This window comes from Myxine glutinosa, chromosome 12, assembly GCF_964187855.1.
Source record: "Myxine glutinosa chromosome 12, kmMyxGlut1.1, whole genome shotgun sequence".
Lineage (NCBI taxonomy): Eukaryota > Metazoa > Chordata > Myxini > Myxiniformes > Myxinidae > Myxine > Myxine glutinosa.
In genome coordinates, this window is record NC_136272.1 from 107,842,603 (window position 1) to 107,861,760 (window position 19,158).

General features: G+C 43.8%; 1 protein-coding gene across 1 annotated transcript in view; it reads right to left on the reverse strand.

Annotated features, from left to right (window-relative positions):
- MYCBP2 (MYC binding protein 2) overlaps positions 1–19,158 on the reverse strand; it is a 381,848-nt gene that overhangs the window by 208,231 nt on the left and 154,459 nt on the right. Inside the window, 6 exon segments of the mRNA XM_078766193.1 lie at positions 6,635–6,862; positions 7,936–8,130; positions 10,468–10,739; positions 12,026–12,218; positions 13,243–13,339; positions 13,649–13,732. Of these exon segments, the coding sequence (XP_078622319.1) occupies positions 6,635–6,862; positions 7,936–8,130; positions 10,468–10,739; positions 12,026–12,218; positions 13,243–13,339; positions 13,649–13,732 (1,069 nt within the window).

The window sequence follows — 19,158 nt, forward strand, 5'->3', positions numbered from 1 at the left end:
CAAGCACATTCATTTTAAGGTCATTAATGGGGTCATTGGTTGTTTGGTTGTTTTTAATCGACAATGTAACATCAATATAATAATTATATGGAGACATTGAAACAAAAAAATACTTTATACTGGAATGAACTGTGAAAGGTTGGGCTGGGAGAGTTGTAGAAGGAGTGGGGGGGGGGGGGAATAGGGAAGTTCAGCAACATGGAGTGTGCACAATGTTTGCCAAGTTTAGATTAAATATTGTATTTAATATGAAAGTCTTGTGATGTTGTTTATGTGTTACAATTTAGCATCTCTGCCTATCTTTCAATTCTGGGAAAGAGGAATTGTGCCGCAACATGCGAACAGACTTCCGAGAAACTTCAGAATTATTTGTTCAAACTTTCAAGCACATAAACTGGGCTCGGAAAATAGACCTGGAAAAACTCTTACACACAACATTTGGAGGCATATTGGGCGACACTCGGCATGATCCGTCAAGCCGCTGGTATCCCATTGAGGTGTAGAAGTGCAGATCAAAGCAGAGACTAAGCAAACGAGGATGCTGGTACAAAAAGGAGAGGACAATGGCACACTGTGGAAAGAGCAGTCGAAGTGTCTTAGGTGTTGGGGAAGCAATGGTTATGACAGCTCGTGCTAGACAGCAATTCTCGATTATCAACCTTTGCTTGTGCCATTTCCTTTGATGGACCAAGGCCACTGGTTGAAGGTTGCTAAGTCTGCAGTGTCCATTGGCAGCAATTCCCACCCACATCACCATACACTGGGTGTTGTGCCAATGTTGAAGAGTCATCTGCAGCCACTTCGGCACATGCTACACCTCAGATTGAGCAGGTACGCTGCCGAGTTCTTGGCTGCTCAGACATTATCAACGCTTAAAACACACTTAGTTTGATTCTACGCAAACAATTACAGGATTTTAAAATCCTCATTCCTTCCTACGCACTCAGAAACTTATTGTATCAGAAGATAAATCAAGTCCCTCATAGTAACAACAAAAACTCATTTTACACCTTCAATACTGCACCCATCTCTCTCTGACACTGGCCTCCCTCCACCATCCTTCATAAAGCCTCACCATCCCCTATAGCCCCCCCCCCAACCCTCATTCATGTCCTTGCTATCCTCATCCCTGTCATAGTGTCATAAGCCAATTTATAGATAATCTTCCTCCCACGATCCTATTCCAAATTGTTGTACACCTACTCTTCCATATCATGCCTCACCTTATCCACAGCTCTCCTTGCTGCTCTCTTCTTCTGTCCTTACAGGTGCAGAAACTCTGCATCTGGCTGCTTCCCTCTACCCTTGATCTTCTCTCTCCTCTTCCACGCCTCCTTTCATTAACTGCTTTTGCTACTTCCTCCGTCCACCAAACCTGGTTTCTATCCCTCGACGATGCACCCTTTCCTGACATCCTTCCACACAAAACTTCTGCAATTACCCTGAACTTCTTATCTGAACTTCTTCTCTGAACTTCTTCCTTTCCTCATCCAAAATTTCCGCTTCTTTGTCAAGTTGCTCATACCTGGCCCTCATCCGCTCACTCAACGAGGGTGTTACCCCTCTACTTCCCCCACAAAATAATCTTCCAACCTAAACTCTTAACCTCTCTCCTTTTCTTCATCCATGCCACAAGCGCCTATGCCTTGCAATCCTTAATCCTCCACAGCTTTCGCTTCCTTACCACCACCAAAATCTAATTATATTCTATGCCGTCCACTACAACAAACAACAACATGCATTTTAAGGCCATTTGCCCTGCTAGAGCGGGGGTTAGCCTTGCAGTCCCCATGACAATAAAACTCCACGCCCACTCATATAGGTAATCTTGTGGCTTTCCCACTTTTGAAAGAATGAACCAGCTATGGCCATTCCATTCCTCGCCACCAGCTCCACAAGCTCTTGACCCTCTCTATTCCTCATTCCCCAAACCAAATTTACCAACACATTCCTTTTCACCCGACTCTGCTACTCTCACATGTGCACTAAAGCCTCCTGCAATGCACAGCATCACCTCCAGCGAAACCATTCCCATCATCCTCTTCAGTGCATCCCTGAATTCCTTCTTCTCTGTCCAAATCCTCCCAGTTTTTTTTTTTTGTTTTTTGTACACAAGATCGAGGCTCATGTAAGAGCTAACATTAATCACACAAAAAAAAAACGGACACACAAAACACAAAAAACAAGGGGAGCGGCAGACAAGATGGGGAGAGAGGGGGAAGGACACAACCACAACATTTGAGAGCAGGGACATCGAGAGATCTGTGGGAGAGAGAGGGCTTGGGGGGAGGAGGCATGGGAAGCCTCACCATCCCCTATAGCCCCCCCCCCCACCCCCCAACCCTCATTCATGTCCTTGCTATCCTCATCCCTGTCATAGTGTCATAAGCCAATTTATAGATAGGTACAAAACACATGGACACTGCTAGGACTTCCAGGAAAGAAGTCGGTATTTCAAAAAAGTGCATCTGGGGTGAATTAACGGAGGTAGAAAAAGATCAAGGTTTCGGATTGGGGAAGATAAGAGATGGTGGTGAACAGCTGTTTCAAAGACCTGGAGGGAGGAGTCGGATTGAAGAGAGTGAGGGAGTTTGTTCCAGAGGCGGGAGTAAAGAGGAATGAAGGAGTGAAGGTGAGCAGTCTTGATTTTGGCAATTTCACCAGAAGAGGGTTGCTGGCAGATCTTGTGCGACCTGTAGGAATATTTGGGGAACAGAGCACAGATAGAGCTGGGGGAGCTAGGCCAGATAGGAGTCGGTAGAAGACAGAAAGACCACCAACCTGCCTGCGGTGAGTAAGTGAAAGGCCCTCACAAACAGCTTCATCGCGGGAGATTCCATTGATTCTGAAAGCTTTGGTTTCAACAGCGTGAAGCCGAGCTAGGTGTGAGGCAGGAGCACCAGCCCAGAGGGGAGAACAGTATTCCTTTGAGCTGTGGATGAAAGCCTTGCATGTGGTGAGGAGCTCAGGTGTGCCAAGGAAGGACTTCGCACGACGGAGGATGCCCAGTCGGTGACTGGCTTTGGAGGCCAGCTTGGAAATGTGGTTTTCCCAGGAAAGATCATGGCAGATAGTGAGACCCAAAAGCTTGAGTGACAGAACTTCTTGGAGAGGATTGTTCAGAAAGTAGATGGGAGGGTTGTCCAGTCGGTCTTTTCAGAGAGACATCGTAAGAGTGTGAGATTTGTCAGGATTGAAAGACATGTTACACTTGTTTGACCAGTCTGATTTTGTCCAGGTCTGCAGAGAGTGAGGAGGCTGCAGACTGCTGATCTGAGGGAAGAGGAATGGAGCGGCAGAGAGTGTAGTCATCAGCAAAGAGATAGAGAGGAATTTCCAGAGTCGGAGAGATCATTGATGAAGACCAAAAAAAGCCCAGAACACTGCCTTGGGGAACTCCAGCCTGAACAGGAAGGGGAGATGAGAGAAATACATTCAGAGCCACACGATGACTACAACCAGAGAGGAAGTCCGCAAGCCATGCGTGGAGATTTCCATTTATACCATAGGAGAGTTTGGTGAGCAGAGCGGGGTGCCAGACCGTATCAAAAGCACGTGATATGTCAAGGGAGAGAGCTGTGACTTCCTGTTTGGCATTGAGGACCTCCGTCCATTGTTGAGACAGCAGAAGCAGCATGTCCAGAGTGGAATAACCTGGTCTGAAACCGAATTGATGATCAGAGATCAAGCCATTGGAGAAGAGGAAGGATTTGATATCCGAAGCAATGATGGATTCCATGACTTTGCTGATAATTGGGAGCAGGCTGATTGGTCTGTATTTGCAAGGATCTGTTTTTGCATAAAGCGGTAATGTTTGCTGATTTCCAAGAATATGGCAGATGACCTTGAACTGGGGAGAGAGGGAGAGAGGGAGAGAGGGAGAGAGGGAGAGAGGGAGAGAGGGAGAGAGGGAGAGAGGGAGAGAGGGAGAGAGGGAGAGAGGGAGAGAGGGAGAGAGAGAGAGAGAGAGAGAGAGAGAGAGAGACAGAAAGAGCGGCAGAGCAGGATTTTCGGACCCGTAGGCTGATGCCGTCTGGTCCAGTTGCAGAATCAGAGTCAAGGATTGACAGAAACTTCTCCACCTTGTCAGGAGAGAAGGACACAGATTCCAGGAGCAGCTGGGTTCGACTGGGTAAGGTGGGTATAGAGAAAGATGGGTTTGAGACACAAGATTTTGAGGGAAACACAGAGTTGAGGCATTCAGCTTTGTTACATGCGGTGTCAAATGTGTAGCTGTTTGAGGTCAGGGGGGGGATGGAGGGGGAACTGAACCCCAGAAACAGATTTGACCAGACGCCACCAGGATTTGGAGGAAGGAGACATGTTTGAGAGTTCATTCTTCAGAGTAGAGAGATAGTGCTTCCTGGCACTCCTGAGGGTAGACACACACTGGTTCCGATCTTGGTGGAAGGAACTGAGATTGCCTTCAGTTGGATTAGTCTTCCAAGAGGCAAAGGCAAGTTGTTTCAGGGCAACTGCCTCACCCCAAGAGTCAGTGTACCATGGATGGGAGGAAGGGTATGACAACTGAAGACGAGATGGGAAAAATCTGTGCATGAGAGAGAGAGAGCAGTTTACTTTGGAAGAATTCCCAGGAAGAGTTGATGTCAGAGGAAATAGAGATGGGAGACCAGTCCAGATGATTGATGGCTGCTTGAAGACCATGCCAGTCGGCCTGAATGAAATGCCAGACTCGTCGGCGCTGAGGAGGCTCTCCGAGAATGGCCAGAGAGATGTCCACTTTAACAAGCACATGATCAGAAGATCCGATTGGAGCAGAAGAAGAGCAGCAGGCATTTGTTACGGAAGTTTGTCATAACCAAGTCTAGAAGAGAAGATGCTCCGTTGACTGAGATCTGGGTCGGGAAATTGACAGATTGTGTCAGTCCCAATGAGTCGCAGAAGTCCTAACGTCTAACGGTCTCAAAGGTACATTCCAATAGTACATAATTAACACTACACGCACGTGAACAGTTGGGTGACAACATGGCACCTATTGTTAGATTCGCCGAACTCTCGTATTCTATGGCTCTGGGACGTCTGGGTCCATCCCCCACTCCTCCCCTCCCCACCCTCTATTTGTGCATCTGTATATATCATGATCACATAATTGTTAAACAAGGAACTTGGACACAGGAGAAGGCCATTTGGCACATCAAACCTGCGCTACATCTCCAACATATCAATTGAATCCAACAGCAACACTAGAGGTTCCAGGGAACCTGATCTCAACTGGTCTATATCAATATGGTTAGAATATGCATAATAGAACCACAAACTATAGAGTTTATATGTGCTAAAGAGGTACAGTAATGTTGAAGGTATCTCATGTTTAAACAGGTAACTAGAAAAAATTGAGTTTTAAGTGAGGCATGAAAAGTAAAACTACAATTACTTTTCTCAGATTTCAGACTTGAATTTATTTAGAAAGACTTGGTCAAACAATATACATGTATTCATTCATCAAATCCCCTCCTCTCTTTTTCAAGTCTTTTTTTTTTTTTTTTGCATTTTTTCTTTTTTTCTCTCTCTTTTTCAAGTCTTTTTTTTTTTTTGCATTTTTTCTTTTTTTCTCTCTCTCTTTTTTTTGTCTGTCCGTCTCTCTCTCTCTCTTTCTCTTTCTCTCTCTCTCTCTCTCTCTCTCTCTCTCTCTCTCTCTCTCTACACACACACAGTCATTATTCATTGAATTGGACTCAAGTAACATTACAACTCAGTCATTTTCTCTTGAATTATCCATACATTCTCACTGTCAATAGTTTGAAAGACTAGTACATAGACAGGAAAAACAGTTGCTTAGTTGTGGAGTGGACAAATGCTAGATGCTCTTTTACTATGTTCCTAGCTGATTGTTCTGGTAAACAGCTTTCCAACATTTCGATCTTGAACTGTACGACTGTTCTTCAGGAATCTGTTGTTGCCAGAGTTTATTTTCGATGAACATATATATAGTCGGTGTGAATGTATAACAAAATGCACTATGTCCAACTTGTTTCCATGGAAACCAGAAAAATGCAAATTTTCAAATATCTTTAAGTGGCAAAAGGCACAAGTTTCATCAAATTTGATCAGTATTTGTGACTTTTAGAGCTTGGACGTCGTCCAAACTGATGTTTATGGGTCAAGTCATGTCATAGGTCACGACGGGGTCATTTTTCGGACATCGTCAAAACCCGTAATATATACGTTGAGGTTTGTTACATACTGTCTGCACACCAGGTTTCAGCCTTCTAGCTACATTAGGAAGTACCAGATTGACAAAAAATGATTTTTCAATATGGCCGCCATGCCGCGCCCATTTTTGGGTGTGCAACGCCCAAATGCAATCTCAAACGAGTTTATGTCTTAAAGATGCTGCATAACAAGTTTCATCAAATTTGGAGCATATGCATAATAGTACAAAGTACAAATTTAATCAATATTTGTGACTTTTAGAGCGTAGACGTCGAATTGTTTACAGACGACAGACAGACAGACAGAGAGACGACAGACGGACAACGGACGAAGGACACTGGGTGTCGACAAAAACTCAGCTGGACATAGTCCAGTTGAGTTAAAAAGGAAAGGTGGAAGGTATTTGTGGGAAACTAACGTATGGATCAAATATGGATGACAAATGGTTAGTACAAATCACCTCAGAGCCAAGGGCAGCAGCCGTAAGTTCACTAACGAGGCTTGCGAGCAATCCACAGGTATGTGATACAAGCAGCGTAGATAATCTGGGCAAAGGGACACCTGGCCCAGGAAGGTCACCTGCCACCCCTGATGCCAAGCAACAACGCAGTGGAGCCGCTACAATATCCAACATCCTGCCAAGCACATCCTGGAAGCCAAGCCGTCTTCCATTGGGCTCCATATCAGCCTGCACCCATGAAATGACAAGGTTCACAACATTCATGGCATGTAACAACAGAAAACTAGAAAGTAGAATGACGAGAATGTGTCAATGGATGTGCCTCTGCCCACGTTAGATGTTAACCCATTGTTACGTTTGCTCTCAATTAAAGGTCACATGAAAAACTTACAGTCCGTGTCCACAAGTGTGTCAAATGTGGTTGAAATCTTGAGTGGTTTATAATTTGTTGCAGTAAAACAGATTTTCAGTTAAACGGCACTTGACGCCAAGTTTGGTCAAAATCCCTTCAGAGGTTCACAAGTCATCGCTGTAGCAAAAACCTGCCTATTGGCCTTTCAAACAAAAAATCTAATTAGTTGATCTCTGCATCATAATACATCTTTGTACTAAGTTTGATTTTTTTTAAATCCCTTTAGTGGTTCCACAGTTATCACAGTACCAAAAATTGATTACAGACAGATAGAAGCATGGACAGACAACCCAACAACATAATGGCTCTGGAGACATAACAATGAGCTCTGCCATAGCTGGTGACATGAAAACAATGCAACGCCCAATACAGCATGGTATACCAATCTTCAGGAATATTAAAAACGAACGGAAGGGTGAAAGGTCATGATTTTGGCCAACAAGATACTTTGCATTGTGTATTATCACAAGTGCAAAGAGATTAGGAAAGAGATTCAACACTGGCCCCTCATGTAGCACTTCCCATTTCGCACTTGGCGCTCCCCACTTCACACTCCTCCCTTGCCCCATTCCCCATAATATTCCAGCACAATTTCCCACAATCTTACTCTTTGGGATAGCACATTCCATAAGGGACACCCTGACTGCCAAGCACTATGCCAAATATATAGCAAAATGATATTTCCTCAATAATTGAATAAATGTGAAACAACTTCTGCAACTGCCACATTAACCTGGTCAGACTGAGCAAGTGAGCATCCAATGATTAATATATACTGTACCTCGAGAAATATGCATATTGTATGACAACAATAAGCTTGATCAATTAAAAAGTGATAGAGACATGATTTAATGTCTCTATCACTTGTTAATTACATGGAATTCCTTGCCTGTGCAAGCCGCTCCATGTGTGAAAGCAATAAGGTGTAACGTTGCACGTTGGACGCGTCGTTCTCCGTGCTGCGCGCACGCACACACTCCCGCTGGTAGGCCAGAGGCAATATAGCACCAAGCTTGACCGTAGGCTGGCAGAGGGCCGACATGACGGCTGCTAATAACCGGCCACTCTGTGGTCCTAGTAACTCCTGTTGAAAACACGCAGGCTCACAATGACTTTAAAGGGACATTCCTCATCATGTTGTTAAAGAAGAAAAAGCAGAGTAATAGATATGAAAATGCAAAGGTTATTCATTTTTTTGGTTGAGATACAACAACCAAGCAATTATACAAGACAAATAGAGCTACATTCAAAGTACAGTTAAATTTAAATAATTTATCGATTAAACGATTAATCAATAAAGCAAAAATATATTTTGTAGCCAAATCACTTGGTCACTATTGTGCCCAAATTTCAGCTTCCTAGCTCAAAAGATGGTTGAGATATCGCCCGGACAAACAAACAAACAAACAAGAAGACGTCATTGCAGATCACAATACTTGCAAAATCCAATCCCCCCCCCCCCCCACCACTCCCCACTTCCCTCAAAAAAGGTTGCCATTGATCCATAAAATTGTCCATTTCATCAAGATTAAAATTGACGATCTTGATCAAAGCTCGGGTTAATAGGATGAAAAGTGACGGTTCATCATTGAATGAATGCATCGGCTTGATACGCGGGCGGCCAATATAAGCGCTCGCGTGGGACTACTTGAGGAGATGAGCCAGGGAGAGAGGAGGAGTCAAACATCAACAGACAAAGTCGGACCGAAGGAGAGTGACAGAGTCGAGCAACCAGAGGCAAGTCGAAGAGAGAGAGAGGGTCGGTCCACTACCGCGACAATATTAACCGCGCTGCCTCCCTGGTTTCGCCGCGAACTGAAACGTGGACCGGAGTGGAGCGTGACCCTGGAGCCGGACCTCAACGCTGAACCACCTGCCCGAACCTCGACGCCTACCATCGGCCTGGACCCTTCTCTTCCTTCCTACCATCCCTGCCATCCCATCCTCTCGTGCAAGTGTGTTTGTACTGTCCTGGGCGTGTGATAATATAAGACTGTATAAGGTTTGACCTGTGTATCTGCTTCTTCTTCTTCACTGTACATTCCCTTTCGTTTCCTCTTTAGTATTGTACATAGTTAATAAACCTGTGTTCTTTCCTTACTTTTGGTTTCCTCTCCATCCGGTCGCTTTAGTCTTTTCCCAATTGAATACCTGTGGCACTATATGGGAACCGCTCAGAATCGGGTTAGTCAACCGCTAATGGCTCGGACCTCGGATTGCTAAAACCGCTCGGCAATTTCCATCTTGTCCGGGTCCGAGCAGGGAATTATATCCCTGCTCTGCGGAGGGATTGGCAAAGGTATATGGGAACCCATTGACCAATCACCCTGGCCAATCTCACCCACAAAGGAGCGTGTAATTTCCAGGACTGGGGGAAATCGGCCAGTGTAAAAGACAGGGGATTGACCCCCCCTTGGTAAGGGGAGCACCGACCCCCGGATCCACAACAATTGTTTTTGTTTTTTTAATTGGTCAATTGGTCAATTCATTTTGGTCAATTGGTCAATTCATTTTTCAGATGAAAATTGATGATTATGGAAGTTTGACCTTGAGTTGACCTTTGACCTTTTGATCTCAAAAATGGTTGGTTTCCCAATTCAGTGAGGCACTATGCAGATGCTGTTAAATTTTCAAGTCAATCGGATGAAAATTAATGATTTTTCAGCTGAAAATGGATGATTTCGGAAGTTACACCCTGAGTTGGCCTTTGACCTTTGACCTCAAAATCAAAAGGCTTCTCAATTGTGACGACCTCTACAATTTGGTGAAGTTTCATGACAAACGGTTTAGAAATGTGACCTGTAGGCGAGTGACAAACAAACAGACAGACAGACAGACAGGCGTCTGCCAACAAACGCAACCGACAATTATACTTGAAAAATCTTCAATTTTGCAAGTAATAAGAAGAAAACAAGAACTATGTCGTGCATAGCAACGATATTTGTGAAATCCCTGAAATAAGTTGACCTTTGGCCTATGTTGACCTTTCGGCCTATGTTGACCTCAAAAATGAATTGGTGTTGAATTTGCAGACTTGATGTGAAAATCATTTTCAAACGTCGTCAATTGGATGAAAATTGACAATTTTTGAAATATGGCCTATGTTGACCTCAAAAAAAATTGGTGGTTAAATTTTCAGACCTGATGTGAAAATCCTCTCCAACCAATATACTTTAAAAATCATCAATTTGAGCAAGTAACAAAACAAGTAGATCTTCTACATTCAAAGTACACCGCCCCCATGCCAAATAAATAAATAACATATCCTCCAGTGTGCGTCAACACTGGGCACGAAAGGCCTTCAGCACCAGACGATGACATCGCGCAGCGGCTGAAGATGGAATAGTGAGGTGCGGTATACAATTAATGAAGTACAATGGTGACCATAATAGTCAATTAGGTCGCTGTCAGAGCTACAAACCTTCTGTGTGGCGAGCAGGTCGCACAAGGCTGCCCACTGGAGGCTGGGTGCAGGGTAAAAGGCATGGAAACAGGCTGTAAAAGTGGTGTGACATTCTTGTAGTACTGCCTCCAGCAGGCTCCAAGGTCCTTCCCCACCGGCAGAGCCAGCACTCTTCCAACCCGTAATGCGCATCTCCACATCGTCTGCCAGCACCTTTCGCAGAAGCGTACGCGCCTGGGCCACGCTCACAACCAAGTCCACACACTCGTCTAGTGCGGGGTGGATTGTGTCTGCCATGCAGAATGACCATGTAAAAAAAAAATTATGGGCATGGTGGTCGGTAAGTAAAAGGGGGAGGGTGTATCTCACCATCAGAACTGACCTTGGAGGTGAGGTCATGGGGTGGGCAAAAAGGCACTGAGGAAATTTCAAAAGAAGCGGTTACCCCCACAAAAAATGATCTTGAACAGATATTGCAGTTTCAAATTTCACTGGTTACATGAACTTATACTAGTTAGTTTTGCATGTGCAGAGTAACATTAATCGCTACAACAATTTACTTTTTCCATCAGGAATGCTACGATGATTGCCTGAGAATTTAGGGGAAAATTTCACACTACTATAACACTCGAGGTAAAACATTATAAATAGCCAGTGGTGAAACTCACACAAGGCCCCACCTCAAAAAGGGTGCATACAACATGGTAACATGATTGAACTATAACGGCACATGGTAGAGCACATATCTCTGCCAGGCTGAACAATTTACGTTTTGTATTCCAATGTTAGGTGGGCTGACAGGATGGCCTAGAGGTACGCACATCCGCCCCTAAGCTGTCCAGCCTGGGTTTGAATCCCGACCCAGCTATAAACTGTCAGTTTGGTGTTTCACAGGCAGGGTGATTCATCAATGTGTGTGCCGTCCCTTGGCTGGACATTAAACATCCCATGGTGTCCTTCGGAAAGGGTAGGCGAGTATGGCCATGGCCAAATTCCAAATTCCTGCCCTAACTATGTGAATGTCAGGCATGGCCAGATATTTCAGTATCAATTCGTGTTCGTGAATGACTTAGGCCAAAAGCTTCCCCCGGCTGACCCCACAAGGTGGGATAATAGTGGCCGTTAAGGAGCAACAAACATCCCACTGATAGGCCGGATCTGGATCTGGACCTGAACCAAAATTGAATCGGCTTGTTCTCGGCACCTGCCTAACTCATCCACAAGGGTTTGTTAACCACTGTCCATACCTTTTTGAAATATCAGGCTATATATAATTTTTAACATATATTCATTCATTCATTCATATCATTCATATCATTTTTTCATATCATTTTTAACCTCATCACACCATGTTGAAGAATCACTTGTATATTTAAAAATTATAGGATCCCGGATTCGGATCTTCTCCAAAAATGAAATCAATTCGTTCTTGTCACACTACCAACATGTCCACAAATGAATTAATTAATCCACCAAAGGACTAAAAACAAATATAAATGCTGTATATATTGCTGGTCAATTTCACACATTTCAATGACCTACAAATAAGTTTGGAATTATGGGTAAAGTCTTGTACCGGTGCTGGGATAAATCTCGCAGATGAAGACACGCAAGAGACGAAGGCAAGCCGAACACACAAAGACGAGCCTCTCAAGGTCGAGGAGTGTGGCAGTGAGCTGGAATCCTTCAAGCCCCCGGAGCTCCTCAAGTCCGAGCACGAGGGTGGCCCAACCCCAATGCAGCAAGGCCAGCAAAGCTTCGAAGCAAGACTACGGACAGAATATTGGGTACGAGGCGGAACATATCACATCACAATAAGAAACTATCACTGGTGAGCATATGATGTATCTCTGCATTTGAGTTTCAGGAGAGACGAGTTATTTTAAGGACCCAAGCCAATCTTTCAGCCGCAGAAAATTGATCGTGCGATTAATAAATGTGCCCATAATCTTTATCAATCATCCGTGTTTCCATCACATCAAGGCAATAAATTACCTAACAATGAAGCAGCATCACAGCTTTGAGAAAAGAAAAAAAAAACGAATCATAGTGGTTAACGAAACGTCACACGTATAATGGGACACCAAATCTCATGGAAATGAGAATCTTACAGGAATTTTGCAAATGCAGACGTCACGGAAACTCCAAAATTGACATTTAGCAGTTCTTGGGCCTAGGTAGAGGTTCCAAACCCGGTTCTACCTCTGGTTGCAACGCCAATACTGGTTGCAACCCCTTAAGTGGACAACCGAAGCCGGCAGACGAGCATGTACACTTTAGCCATACACTGGTGCACATACTCCAGCACATACTCCAGTCGGAGCTCCAACAAACTGAGAAGGATACTCCCGCCCAGAGGGCAGGTTGCCTGCTAGTATCCACAATGCTTAAAATGTCAAATGAACGAATTAAGAAAGAAAAAAATGAAACAAAGTTAGACAAAGAATTAAGATTTTACTGTAAACCAGATTTTCATTCACGCCGACACAAACCTCAAGAGCTGTACCGTGAATTCAGAAACGTTTGGTAGAATTGAATTATCGTAATCAAGTTGCAAAATATAAGTTTCAAGTTCTAAAGCTTCAGTTGAAGTTGAATGAAATTTGCCAGTACTTTGGGGTTTATAAATCCATGACAAAATGGGCTCCGGAAAAGTCCTGTACAGTATTATCACACAGCAGAAAAGAAACGTTTTTGTTTATTTAATGAATAAAACAAAGAAATGACAAGGACATGTTATTAATGAATAAAGGTGGGTTAAAGGTGCAAGGACAGATCAAAAGATGTCTGTACCGGTGAAACAGAGCGGGAAAAGGAGCGTCGAAGAATCTGCACTGGCTCGGAACCATGAACCCTCCCCTTCCCAGAGCCGCTGTCATCAGATGGAAGCCTGTGTGTCCAGGACATGGAAGGGGAAAGGGTTCAGAATGAAAAGCTCAGCTTTTTGCATTCCAACACCAACTTTGAAATCGTTTAGCTACATCAAGAGATCACCATTCAAAAATGCTGAAAGTTTTGGAAAAACATGATGCAAATACTTTAACCAAGATATAATTTAAGTTGCGCACGTTAATGTTGATCAAATGAAATATTATCACTGTTATATTATACTTGTGGGGTTACACACAGAAACATACAAGCACCATCTGGAAAGCAAAATGACTGCTCCTTATTAGGTTGGCAAAGCAAAGCAAAATACCTGTACAGCAGCTGTGGAATCTGGCCAGCATTGACATCTGTACCATTGTTGGACTTTTTTGAACTCTTGAAATGAAAAAGCACTCTGTTACACAGACACACAAACACATACATTAACTAGAACGGCACTCGGTAGAGAGCATAGCCCCACCAGGCTGGACAATTTACGGTTTGTATTCAAATCCAGATAGGTCATAAGTCGACCACAACGTTTTGAAATATCATATGCTATATATAGTTTTTGGTCTACAGCTCAATGGTGAAGAATCACTTTGAAATTTTTTAAAAAATTCTCGTATCCGGATACGTTTTCGGATCTTCACCAAAATTGAATCAATTTGTCCTTTTCACATACCCAAACTGTCCAAAGTTCGTCTCTCTCTCTCTATAACCTTTTGAGACATCCTGCTCACAAACAGATAGACAGACAAATAGCCAAACATGGGTGAAAACACAACCTCCATCCACCTATGGTGGCAGAGGTAAATATAATTGAGACTCATGGAAGAGCTCCATGACAAAAGTGGGCAGAGTAGTGGAAGGACAGTGGACAACGAAAAGACATGGAACAAAAACTTGGTGTGTAAGATAGAGAAGGTGGCACACGAGTATCCAGTTGTCTCGATCTGGCAAGCCGTGAATGAATTCTGATAAATTTCACGAGACAAACAGTAAAATACAAAAGTGTGTGTGTATACATATATGTCTGCAAGTGTACAGTGCCTTCTGAAAGTATTCACACCCCTTGATTTTTTTGTTGTGTTACAACCTGAAATTAAAATGGATTAAATAGAAAAATTTTTGTCAATGATCTACACAAAATACCCCTTAATGAAAATGTGAAAACATGTTTGTAGAAATTTTAACAAATTTATTGAAAATGACATGCAGAAATATCTAATTTACATAAGTATTCATCCCAAAGCCAATACTTCACAGAAGCCCCTTTGGCAGTGATTACAGCTTTGAGTCTTCTTGGGTATGTCTGTAACAGCTTTGCACATCTGGGTTGTTGTTTTTTTGTTTTTTTTTGTTTTTGTATACAAGATCGAGGTTCGTGTAAGAGCCAGCCCATTAAACACACATTAGCACATAAAACACAAAAAACATCATAAAGGGAGGGGGAGACAAGATGGAGAGACAGAAAGAGGGAAGCACAGAAGCACAACAGTAGTGAACAGTGTTACGTGCTCCTCCCCAAACCCCGGTCACGGTGTACCTCCGAGCCTCGAGAGGAGTCACGACAGAAATATGTGTTATTCTGTGTGTCAAAGATCAATGGTGAAACCACACCAATTGTTACCAACAAACAAGTATTGTATTAAGGTCACACAAGAATAACAGTACAATAACAATATGAATCAATTATATAAACAATATATCATTCCTATGATGGTACCATCAGTTTCGTACAATATAACTCACTGTGCTCCAAGTGAGCGAAAAGAACATTCCCAATGTCTCTGTCCCAGCTTCAAACCAAGGTCGATCCACACTCCAGTGATCATCAGAAAGATGTTGTATCGAGACCAGAATCCCGCTTGGTTGACAGTCACACTGCCAAAGATAGGCAAAGGTGTCCTCAAGAGGCGGCTGGGAAATCACACCTTCGGGTATGGACGTTCAACGGCTCCCAATCGGCGAACCGCAAATTCCCACTCAAATTCGACGTTACACACACACACCAGGTTACGTCTGGATGCGGTGAAATGGTTGATGCGAGGTGAAAAACCTGGAGCGATCCGAAATCAGGCGCGAGGTAAAATGGCCAACGGTCTGTTCTCGAGACGTAACGGCACTCCAATGATTCTCTTCGGAATCAACCGCAAAACCTGTCACGCAGGTTTATCTGTCACAGCGATAACAACAACTCTGTTGCAGGAATCCCTTTCCCAGGAAACCCCAAAGTTCGCTCGTGACCTCCGTTCGCCAGCGTTTGCTCCAGACCTCCAAACAGCTCGGCTCCTTCCCCGACCTCACTCGCTCCGCCTACTTTTTCTTCTTTTTCTTCTTCTTCCTCATCCGGGTCCCGATTCGGTTTCTTTTAAAACACTAACCTTTTTTACCTTTCGAAAACAGTTACTTCTAATTCATTTAAACGATAACAATAATAGTACATGGAACCAAAAATGTTTACGGAGGATGAGAACCACAACAACGGAAGTGATGAATCCATAACAGTTCCCCCCCTCAAGAAAGAAAGTTGGAACATAGTGAAAACTTTATTTTCCTGCAAAAACTCTTTTAGCAAACAAAAGTAAAACTCACACCCAAATTATCAATTCACGTGAGCAACAATAATTAATATTCCCCAAAATAAAGCAACAAAACTTCCAAACAACCTACAGGAATTTCCAAGGTTAGTTCACTCTGGATAAAGCATCCACAACGACATTGTCCCTGCACTTTACATGCTCAATTTCCAAGTTGAACTCCTGCAAAGCCAAACTCCATCTCATCAACCTCTGGTTTTTATTTTTCATTTTTTGAATGAAGGTTAAGGGGTTGTGATCAGTGAAGACTTAGAGGAAAGGTAGTAGTTCCTAGATACACCTCATAATGCTGAAGCGCTAGCAGGAGAGCAAGGGTCTCTTTTTCCACGGTGGCATAATTTGCCTGGTGTTTGTTAAACTTTTTGGAATAGGAGCACACTGGGTGATCCACTCCATCCTCATCTTCCTGTAATAGAACTGCCCCAGCCCCCACATCACTTGCATCAATGGCCAACTTGAAAGGTGCTTGAAAATCCGGGGCTGCTAGGACAGGAGAGCTCATTAATATTGCTTTGGCGTGGGCAAAGGCAGCCTGACATTTGTCATCCCAGAAAAACTTGGTCTCTTTCCTCAGCAAATTCGTTAAAGGGGCTACCACATCAGAAAAATTCCTGCAGAACCGCCGGTACCAACCAGCCATACCCAAGAATCTCATAAGCTCCTTCTTCCCTTTTGGAACTTGGAAGCGATCAATGGCTTCTATCTTGGCTGTCACCGGTTGCACCTGACCCTGACCTACTACATGGCCTAGGAACACCACCTGTGCTTTCACAAACTCACTCTTAGATAAGTTGATGGTCAACCCTGCCTGGATCAATTTCTTGAAAAATCCATGAATTTGTTTAAGATGATCTTCAATGGTCATGGTGTGGATGATGACATCATCCAGATAAGCCTCCACCCCCTCAAGGTCTGCAATAAGCTTATTAATCAGCCGTTGAAATGTAGCAGGCCCGTTTTTCAATCCAAAGGGAAGAACCTTGTACTGATACAACCCATTTGGTGTAACTAAAGCCGAGATTTCCTTGGCTCTATCAGTAAGAGGAATCTGCCAATACCCTTTCAGCAAGTCAAATTTAGTTACAAATTTAGCTGGGCCTATTCTATCAATACAGTCATCAATCCTCGGGATGGGATATGAGTCGGTCTTGGTCACTGCATTAACCCGTTTTAAATCCGTACAACAGCGAAAACTGCCATCGGGTTTTGGGACCAACACACATGGTGAGCTCCATTCACTGCTGCTTGGTTCGATGATGTCATTCTCCAACATATACTGAACCTCCTTCCGAAGATACTCCATCTTCACAGGGTTCATCCGATAGGGGTGTTGCTTCACAGGAGTGGCTTCCCCCACCTCAATATCATGATATACCAAGTCAGTACGACCAGGTACATCTGTGAACAAATGTGCAAACTCAAAAATTAGGCTGAACGGTTGTACTTGTTGTTCCCTCGTCAAATGACCTAATTTCTCATCTAAATGGCTCAACAATTCCATGTTCGTCAATCTGGGACAAGCCTGGTCATTAAAGTTATCAAACTTCACACCTGCCTCAAACTCTGGATTCTCTTGCACCCCGACTACAGGTGAGACAGGTGAGACAGGTGAGACAGGTGAGACAGGTGAGACAGGTGAGACAGGTGAGACAGGAACCATTTTCTCCACAGGCTTCCTCTCATAATATTTCTTCAGTCGGTTGACATAACACAGCTGCCGCTTTTTCCGTCGGTCGAGAGTTGTCACCACGTAATCTGTTTCATTAACCCTCCTTTCGATTGCATAGGGACCAAAATATCTAGCCTGTAGTGGCTGACCTGGAACAGGAAGCAACACTAACACTCGGTCCTCAGGACTGAAATTTCTTATCTGAGATTTCTTGTCATATCTCACTTTCATTTCATCCTGTGTCACTTTCAAGTTTCTTCTTGCAACTTCACAAGCCTTTGCCAATCTGTGCCGAACCATTGACACATACTCTACCACTGTTGACTGTGACTCCTCCTGTAGCCACTGTTCTTTCACTAATTTCAATGGTCCTCGAACTGCGCGTCCAAACACAAGTTCAAAAGGACTGAATCCCAATGACTCCTGAACGGATTCCCTCGTAGCAAACAACAATAAGGGTATTCCTTCATCCCAATCCTTGTCCCATTCAAAACAATATGTTCTGATCATATTCTTCAATGTCTGGTGAAACCTTTCCAAGGCCCCTTGGCTCTCGGGATGGTAAGTACTTGATCTTTACTTGTTCCACTCCCAACAGGTGTACCACTTGCTGAAAAAGCGTTGACATGAAATTGGAACCCTGATCAGACTGGATGACCTTAGGTAGGCCAACCAAAGTGAAAAATTGAATCAAGGCCTTCGCAATAACTGCCGCAGTAACTTTTCTAAGAGGCACTGCCTCTGGGAACCCTGTGGAAGCACATATGATGGTCAGCAAATACTGATGTCCAGCCTTAGTTTTAGGTAAAGGGCCGACACAGTCAATAATGACACGGCTGAATGGCTCTTCAAAAGCTGGAATTGGTTTCAAAGGTGTGGATGAGACTTTCTGATTATGTTTTCCCACCAGCTGGCAAGAATGGCAAGATTTACAGAACTCCGCCACATCACGTCGCAATCCTGGCCAGAAAAAATGTACCAATATTCTGTCATGTCTTGTTCACTCCAAGGTGCCCGGCCAAAGGTGTCTCATGCGCCAAACTCAATATCTCCTTCCGGTACGGCGATGGCACCACAATTTGGTAATGAACTTTCCACTCATCATTTGCTGGCACCTCCGGTGGTCTCCATTTTCTCATGAGTATTTCCCCTTTCATGAAGTAACCAACAGGTATCTTCATAGCCTCTTCCTCTGTAACGGCTTTATCAATCAAACTCCGGATCTCCGAATCTCCGTGTTGTTCTTCAACAAGTCTCTTTCGGACCAGCACCATTTGTTCAACCTCGTTCCCAGATGTCTCCGACGGACACTCCATTTCCTCTTTTGGTCCAGATGCCACCTTTTCCTTTAGTTCCTTTATGTCACTCCCTTTCCTATTATCTCTTCCAGACTTTTCCTCCAATACCTCTAAGGAACCCAAATCCACATCGCCTTCCTTCTCCTTCTCTTCAGAGCGCTTCCTACCCATAGCACGAGTCACTGCCCAGGATGAAAAGATACCCGGAATTTCCTGCTCTAACTGTGCGGTGTTATTTTCCATACTGGGCTTTTCAACCAACATCGGATTA